Genomic DNA, 9,534 nt, shown 5'->3' with positions numbered 1-9,534 from the left:
ACCGCAGGGGGCGGGTGCGGTTGGCCGGTCCTGGTGCGGGGCTGTGATCACCGCAGGGAGAGGGTGCGGTTGGCCGGGGGCTGGTGCGGGGCTGTGATCACCGCAGGGGGCGGGGGCGGTTGGCCGGGGGCTGGTGCGGGGCTGTGATCACCGCAGGGGGCGGGTGCGGTTGGCCGGGGGCTGGTGCGGGGCTGTGATCACCGCAGGGGGCGGGTGCGGTTGGCCGGTCCTGGTGCGGGGCTGTGATCACCGCCGGGGGCGGGTGCGGTTGGCCGGGGGCTGGTGTATGGCGGCGGTGGCCCTGGTGACCGTGTCGCTGGCGCTGCTCGGCGCGGGGCTGCTGGTGGCCCGGAGGCTGCTGAGGGTGGGGCCGGGAGGGCGGCGGCGGCGGGTGACGATGGCGATGCCGATGCGCGGGAAGACGGTGATCGTGACGGGCGCCAACAGCGGGATCGGGAAGGCGGCGGCGGGGGAGTTGGCCCGGGCCGGGGCCAGGGTGATCCTCGCCTGCAGGGACCCCCGCGCCGCACAGGAGGCCGTGGCCGACATCAGGCGACTCACACCGGCCGGAGAGCTGCTCCTCCGCCGCCTGGACCTGTCCTCCCTCAGCTCCGTCACCAGCTTCTGCCAACAAGTGCTGCAGGTAACCGCCCAACAGCCACTCCGAGTAACCGCCCAACAGCCACTCCGAGTAACCGCCCAACAGCCACTCCGAGTAACCGCCCAACAGCCACTCCGAGTAACAGCCACTCCGAGTAACAGCCCAACAGCCACTCCGAGTAACCGAGTAACAGCCACTCCGAGTAACCGCCCAACAGCCACTCCGAGTAACCGCCCAACAGCCACTCCGAGTAACAGCCCAACAGCCACTCCGAGTAACAGCCACTCCGAGTAACAGCCCAACAGCCACTCCGAGTAACCGAGTAACAGCCACTCCGAGTAACCGCCCAACAGCCACTCCGAGTAACCGCCCAACAGCCACTCCGAGTAACAGCCCAACAGCCACTCCGAGTAACCGAGTAACAGCCACTCCGAGTAACAGCCCAACAGCCACTCCGAGTAACAGCCACTCCGAGTAACAGCCCAACAGCCACTCCGAGTAACCGAGTAACAGCCACTCCGAGTAACAGCCCAACAGCCACTCCGAGTAACCGAGTAACAGCCACTCCGAGTAACAGCCACTCCGAGTAACAGCCCAACAGCCACTCCGAGTAACAGCCACTCCGAGTAACAGCCACTCCGAGTAATATCCCAACAGCCACTCCGAGTAACAGCCCAACAGCCACTCCGAGTAACCGCCCAACAGCCACTCCGAGTAACTGCCCAACAGCCACTCCGAGTAACAGCCCAACAGCCACTCCGAGTAACAGCCCAACAGCCACTCCGAGTAACAGCCCAACAGCCACTCCGAGTAACAGCCACTCTGAGTAACCGCCCAACAGCCACTCCGAGTAACAGCCAACAGCCACTCCGAGTAACAGCCACTCCGAGTAACAGCCCAACAGCCACTCCGAGTAACAGCCCAACAGCCACTCCGAGTAACAGCCACTCTGAGTAACCGCCCAACAGCCACTCCGACTAACAGCCCAACAGCCACTCCGAGTAACAGCCCAACAGCCACTCCGAGTAACCGCCCAACAGCCACTCCAACTAACAGCCACACCGAGTAACAGCCAACAGCCACTCCGAGTAACAGCCACTCCAACTAACAGCCACACCGAGTAACAGCCACTCCGAGTAACAGCCCAACAGCCACTCCGAGTAACAGCCCAACAGCCACTCCGAGTAACCGCCCAACAGCCACTCCAACTAACAGCCACACCGAGTAACAGCCAACAGCCACTCCGAGTAACAGCCACTCCAACTAACAGCCACACCGAGTAACAGCCCAACAGCCACTCCGACTAACAGCCACTCCGAGTAACCGCCCAACAGCCACTCCGAGTAACAGCCACTCCGAGTAACCGCCCAACAGCCACACCGAGTAACAGCCCAACAGCCACTCCGAGTAACCGCCCAACAGCCACACCGAGTAACAGCCCAACAGCCACACCGAGTAACAGCCACACCGAGTAACAGCCCAACAGCCACACCGAGTAACAGCCCAACAGCCACACCGAGTAACAGCCAACAGCCACACCGAGTAACAGCGGCCACACCGAGTAACAACCAACAGCCACACCAAGTAACAACATCAACACCGAGTAATAACCAAAAGCAACACAGAGTAACAACAGCCACACCGAGTAACAACAACAACATAGGACAACAATAGCAACACAGAGTAACAACCAACAGCAACATACAGTAACAACAACAACACAGTAACAACCGACAGCAACACACAGTAACAACAGCAACACAGAGTAACAGCAGCAACACTGAGCAACAACCAACAGCAACACACAGTAACAACAGCAACACAGAGTAACAGCAGCAACACCGAGCAACAACCAACAGCAACACAGAGCAACAACAGCACCACAGAATAACAACTGCAAAGCAGAGTAACAACAGCAAAACACAGAGTAACAACAGCAACACACAGTAACACCAGCAACACAGAGTAACACCAGCAATTCAGAGTTATAATACAACAACAAAATGACATGTGTAAAGCAGGATCGAAGAGGAGGGTCTTGAGATGGGTCTTGAAGGAGGGAACGAGCGGAGGGACTGCGGGACGGAGTTCCAGAGGGTGGGTGCAGGGTGGCTGTCGGCTGTCCACCAGTGGTGAAGCGAGTGAGGCGGGGGCCGTGAAGCAGGCCGGAGCCCGCTGAGCAGAGGGAGTGAGCGGGATGGTAGGGGTTAGCAGGTCACAGAGTAGAGGGGAGCAAGGCCATGGAGGGCTTTGAAGCTGAGGACCAGGATCTTGAACTGTATCCTCTGTGTGATGGGAAGACAGTGGAGTTGGGTGAGGATGGGGGTGATAGGGTCGCGGGGCCTGGTGCGGGAGAGGACACGGGCTGCAGAGGTCTGGATGATCTGCAGTCTGTGGAGGGAGGAGTCGGGGAGGTCGACAAGCAGTGAGAAAGGAGCAGGAAACAGGTTCGAACGTGTGGAAGGAGGAATGGATAGGGGCCGGGTGTGAGTGGGAGATGGGGAGGGGGTAGTGGACGGAAGGGCCGAGGCAGCTGAGCGGATTCCCTCAACTTTAGTTTCGAGGAAGTCCAACATCGCCTCGCAGTTGATGTTGGAGGAGAGGATGGGCGAGGCGTGGAGGGTGGGCGGAGGAGCCGGTTGGTACTCGAGAAGAGGAGCCTGGGGTTGTCTTTGGACTCCAAGATCTCTTGGTGTAAAATGACGATTTAGCGGAGGCGAGGGTGGAGCAATAAGATTTGGTAAGGTTTAGCCAAATCTGCCGATGGACCGTTATATTGGATTTGAGCCAGGTGCTCAAATCCACATCTCAAATAGCAACACAGAGTAACTACGGCAACACACAGTAATAACGGCAACACACAGTAACAACAGCAACACACAGCAACAATAGCACAGCAACACAGAATAATGATCACCAGACTAACAGAGTAATAATAGTCAGAGTAATAACCACCAAACAGTAACAGAATAATAGGCATAGTAACAGAGAGTAATAACAGCCATAGTAACAGGGAGTAATAGCAACTAGAGTAACAGTAACAGAGAGTAATAACTAGCAGAATAATATTAATAATCAGCAGAGTAATGGACAGTTAATAACCACCAGTCTAATCGTAACACAGAGTAATAGCCATTAGAGATTGATCAACACCAGAGTAACAGTAACAGAGTAATAACCACCGGAGGAATAACAACCATAGAAATAACTACCAAAAGAATAGTAACAGTAATAACAATCCAATCAATATTTACCGGGGATGAACATGCACCTGGAGGAACAATAACAAAGAGATATAGTAATAATATAATTATAATAAAATAGTAACAAAGAGTAACAAAAACAGATAAATAGTAACAGCAATAACAAGAGTAATAGAGTAATAACAACAGAGTCATAGCAATAGGAAATAATAACAACAAAAAGTAATAACAACCAAAGAGTAATAGTAACAAGGAGTAATAAGAGCCAGTCATAGAAATGGGGACTAATAACAACAGAAAGTACTAACAAAAGAATAATAGTAACAGGAATACCAACCAGAATAATATACAGAGAGAAATACTCAGTTACTACCTCACCTGAGCAATGATAGCATAACACTATAATTATAAAGAGTAATAATATGTGCAATATCACACGTAATAATGAGTAAAATGATATTATGAATTATAGTATCATCGATTTATGGTAAAATGGAGTCACACATAACCCAGGTAATAACTGGAGGAACAAAATAGCCTGAGTAATAACCCAATGAAAGATGGAGTAATACCCGATAATATTAACCCATATAGTATAACAACAACCAATTTACATTTCTATAGTGCCTTTGATGTCGGGATGACGTCCCAAGGCGCTGGACAGTCCTGGGTTTGCAGCAGAGCTGGCGGTTGGGACACAGTAACCTAGAATACTAATCTATAGTATTAGCTGGACAACAAAGGTGACAAACGCAAAGACAGAGTGAAAGACAAAGAACAGATTCATGGGGAGCCAGGATAGGCATAGATGGGGGGACTGAGACTACTACCCCATGAAGGGTGCTATATAAGTGTAAGTTGTTGACTAAAACAGGAATTGAGGGAGAAACAACAGACACTCGTTCATAAATTATACTCAACACTTGATACCAATAGCTCCCTCCTCAAGTAAAACTCACATAAGTCTGATCTGTATGATCTGAATAATTGGCTCAGTCATACATCTCGTCAAAATCGTTCAACTCGTAACGCTGCTACCGCGCTTGTCGGATGCAAGGTCAAACCTTTGTTTCCCGCGCATAACTAAAACAGAACACATACCTCCCTTTATAATTAAGACAATTAAGTGGACCCTTAACATCCCACTACAACTCTTAATAATTTACACATTTGTATCATCTCCCAATGCAAGAAAAATGCAATAAAATCAGGGAGTCAACAGGAACATTCAAATAAAACATTTATAGATAATAAAACAGATTAAAAAGTAAATGAAAATGGTTGTTCCGGAAAATGATGGGTCTGAAAATTTCCATTTTTAAACCTTGCCTTAATGTCACTGGGCAGTTCAGTACTTGTGTATTTGTTAGGTGTAAGTTATATAAAATCCGCCTTAATATATAACTTTATATGAGTCATACATAATACAATTTATGCAAGTTTGACATAACTCATACTTTGCATCAGTCATATTAAATTATGGTCCAACTGATACTACTGTACAAGCCTTCCTAAACTCTCCTTCCTATTGCCCTTTCTAGGATGGGCTAATTTCTCACTAATATAATTGTAGAATCTATCTGGAATGCAATTGGATGAATTTCACATCACCGACAGACTTAGTTTGTTCTACATCGACCTAGGTCTTGTAAAAGAGTTAAGTCAAGAGTAAAATGAATGTTTGGCACCAAAGTGGTGACTTTAGCAGTGGAAGAGATTGCAAAATCATCTTGATTTGTGTTTTTGAAGTACAATTTTCTGGTATCAAAAGCAGCTAAATGTTTTAGCAAATCCTTTAAATTCCCATTAAATGCTAGAAATTCACAGCAGATCAATCAGCACCTGAAAGAGAGATAGGATAGCATTTCAGACATGACCTCTCATCAGAACTGGCAAAATGTTCTATCCAAACTGGTTACCTACCTTTCTTTTACGATGGTGATTGATCTACTGTGGATTTTCAGCAATTCTGTTTATAATCCTCTTGATTCCCCTACTTTATGTTTTGTTCATTTTTTGATTCCATCTGTTTTCAAGCCTCACCATTTTCCATCTCAGTTACAGTGGATGTAAATCCCCTTCATTTGAGACTGATGATGTCTGAGCTTTAAAGTGGAGGCCAATCCATCTCATTTCAGCAATAGCTTGGTGAGCCCCTTCCTGTTTGGATTCTCCACATCACCCTTGTTCCTGTTTTCCAGAAATTATTGAAGGAAGAAAAAATGTGCGTTTTTAAAGCACTTTATCATGTCAAAACGTCTCCGAGCCCTTCAAAGATAATTACTGTTGAGTATTGTGATTGTTTTTGTAGGCATATGCAGCAGCCATTTGCGCCAGCACATTCCCACAAGCAGCCATTGAAATGAATGACCAATTATTCTGGAGGACTGTTGACCAGGACACTGGGTGAAACTTATCTTTTCAAATAATGTCATGGGATTTTTAAATATTTAATTTAATCATTTTTAATAACCTATTTTTAACGTCCACTTGTTTCAATGTCATCTGAATAAAGACTCCTCCAGTATAGCAGGATCCCGAGAGTAATGAACTGCCAGCCTAATTTATAAATTCAAGTCATGACGTAGGGCTTGAACCCCCAACTTTCTGGCACAGAGGTAAGAATACTACAAACTGGTTGCAGCATTCAGTTTTTTAAATGAGTATTGGTTTACTTTTTCTCTTTCACTTATCGTCTAAAACAGTTTTAGAAGATCCCTTCAATGATATGCTCTCAAGACTGAAAAGCCCGAATTTATTTAGGTGTTCCTTATAGAATAATTCTAATACTGTGATCAGCCTTATTGTTCTCCGCAGCAATCCTATAGGGTTTGGCAGCTTCTTTGTGACTTAGACCTGGATTGAGTACTCTATTCAGTACAAGGCCTGACCTGAGCTCTGTAAAGCTTGGCCATAATGTCTTGGGACTCTGAAGTCAACTGATTTGACATTGAAATCCAGATATTGGCATCATTCTGTGAATGAACTTGGTAAAACCAGAGACAGATGTATGAGTTTTGCCTAGGAAGATTGGAAAACGACAGATGAAAAGCAAGCCATTCATTTTACATCTTTGACTAGACTATATACTTTAAAAATTTACGCAGGCAAACTGCCACAAGTTTTCTCTGACTGAAATATTGCAAAATATACTCTTAGGAACAAATATTAGTCAGAGGCTCTCAAACTCTTCACCCTTTAGAAATGCAAAGTGATGGCATATTATGTAACCTTCGAACTGACAATGACAAAGCTTTTTTGAATTTAAGGAGATTATTGTCTGGCAAGAGAGTTATGGTGCCAAATAACTGATGCTTGTTGAATCTGTCACGGTTTTGCGATAACTATTTTAAAATGTTTTCAGATATAATCTAGCTTGTTAGGTTGTTAGTGAAATTATACCATGCACCAATTCCTGATACGTGAGATATCCACGTGAACTTTTTGTCAAAGAATGTATCAGTGTTTTTAACATTATAAGGTTTCAGAGTTTCTTTTACTTAATTGTTTTGTTTTCTCTTGCCCCCTCTATTCCTGGCATCTTATTTGGTACACTTTAAACAACATGTAGTCTCACAGACCACATGTTCTAGAATCAGTAGAAGGCCTTTTATGGTTATCTTATGGTTATCTTCATTCTCATATTTATAAATCAGTGTCTTTAATATAAAGACAACCAACAATATATTTTCTTGTTTTGCCACTTGTTAATGGGGGAAAGGAATTCACACATTTTTTTGAAAAGGCATTGGGATTAAACACATTAGGGTTTGTCCAATTATTTTAGGATCACTGCAGTATTTATTACAAGAAATTATAGACATATCTTTCACCTTTATCAGTTGGATGGATTTAAGATTATTACTACCATGTTTGGGCCTTGAATACTTTCAAGCCCTTATGTTCCTGAATGGAGCAGGTCATACTTCATATAATCATTTGCATCAGGGAATTTCTCCCGGTAAACCAACCAACAATTGTCATTCACTTCATGGCTGTTTATGGAACATTGCTGTGCGCAAATTGGCTGCAGTGTTCACCTGCAAATACATAACTACTGCACTCACTCCAGTAATTTCCATGACGAGTTTCAACGACAGATGTTATATCAAATACAAGGATTACTATCAGTTTCCTGTTAATGCATTTTTTCTAGTGAAATGTAGATGTGCATTTTTTTCAAAATCAATAATCTTTCCATTGCAATGCTGCCTTTTACTTATATCAGTTTAAACTTTTACTTTTTCTGAAATAATAGTTGATTTCATATACTAGCTGATTTTTCTGCAAGAAATTTAGATAATAAGAAGCACTCAGAATATGTGCACTCAGAGGTACATCTTACCCTGTGGTGAAACTTTTTCTGTGCAACACTATACAAATTTGAGCAGTACAGCAGGTGTGCAGCAAGTATAACAGCAACATTACTGTCACCATTTGTGCATCTTTTTAGTTATCGTGAAAAGATGGCAAGAGCATTGTGTGACATGCTGGAACAGTGATTTGAGCCAAAGCGATTTTATATATATGTGTGTGTATATATATATAAAAAATTAAAACTGCCGTTAAAATAATTAACACATTTTGTCTCTTTTTGTTGTCTAATCATGGTAAATAATAGTGGATCTCTTCCTCCTCCCTGTTTCCAGGAAGAGACGAGGCTTGATGTGCTGATCAATAATGCTGGAATCTTTCAGTGCCCTTATATGAAAACTGAGGATGGTTTTGAGATGCAGTTTGGGGTGAATCACCTGGGACATTTCCTGCTGACTAACCTCCTTCTTGATCTCCTCAAAAGATCAGCCCCAAGCAGGATCGTAGTGGTGTCTTCCAAACTCTACAAGTATGGTGAGATCAACTTCGATGATCTGAATAGCGAGAAGAACTATAACAAGAGTTTTAGTTACAGCAGAAGCAAGCTGGCCAATATCCTGTTCACTCATGAACTGGATAAACGTCTGGTGGGCACTGGTGTAACTGTTAACGTGTTACATCCAGGCATTGTGCGCACAAACCTGGGAAGACATATTAATATCCCTATGCTTGGAATGCCACTCTTCAAAATGGTTTCCTGGGCTTTCTTTAAAACTCCATTGCAAGGAGCAGAGACACCACTTTACCTGGCTACAGCTCCTGAAGTTGAGCAAGTGTCCGGGAAGTATTTTGGAGACTGCAAAGAGGAGGAATTGTTGCCAAAAGCAAAGGATGATGCAGTTGCAAAGAAATTGTGGGAAGTCAGTGAAAGAATGGTGGGATTGATTTAATTTGATAACTTGATGCCAATAATCCAATGTGTTAACTTGAATTCAGATATTAACTTTGTGTGAATTGTGGTTTTAAGTGAATAAGAACATCTATATATATATAATTGTTAAATGCAGCCAGAAAAAAACTGTTTCTTTCAAGTTGAAAATTCCACATCAGGATGTAATAAAATAAGTGTTAACATGATTTACCTGACATTGAATGTTTTCAAGCAAATAAATACTAACTTTGAAACTTAGTGTTGGAGTCTGCCCTTTTATATGTTTGTTAAGTTGTAGGAATAGATTCAGACATCTAAATTGATTTGCGCTCTTTCAGTTGGTCAAAACATCTCCCGCACTAAATACAACAACAACTTGCATTTATATAGGGCTCTCCACGTAGGGTAGCGTGTCAGAGCACTTAAGAGTGGTGGAGCCTGACTCCTAGCCGGGGGAGGGGGAGATGGCCGTAAGCACGGTCAAA

The 9,534-nt window shown here is 44.6% G+C and overlaps 1 protein-coding gene across 1 annotated transcript; it reads left to right on the top strand.

Moving 5' to 3' along the window:
- Positions 1-238: 238 nt before the first annotated feature.
- LOC103183127 (retinol dehydrogenase 14) lies at positions 239-9,286 on the top strand. Its single transcript, XM_007900404.2, has 2 exons — positions 239-643; positions 8,454-9,286. The coding sequence occupies exons 1-2, from the start codon at positions 287-289 to the stop codon at positions 9,066-9,068; spliced, it is 972 nt and encodes a 323-aa protein (XP_007898595.2). The 5' UTR covers positions 239-286; the 3' UTR covers positions 9,069-9,286.
- The last annotated feature ends 248 nt before the right edge of the window (positions 9,287-9,534 follow it).

This window comes from Callorhinchus milii, unplaced genomic scaffold, assembly GCF_018977255.1.
Source record: "Callorhinchus milii isolate IMCB2004 unplaced genomic scaffold, IMCB_Cmil_1.0 Scaffold3, whole genome shotgun sequence".
Classification (NCBI taxonomy): domain Eukaryota; kingdom Metazoa; phylum Chordata; class Chondrichthyes; order Chimaeriformes; family Callorhinchidae; genus Callorhinchus; species Callorhinchus milii.
This window is presented reverse-complemented; position numbering and strand designations above follow the sequence as displayed.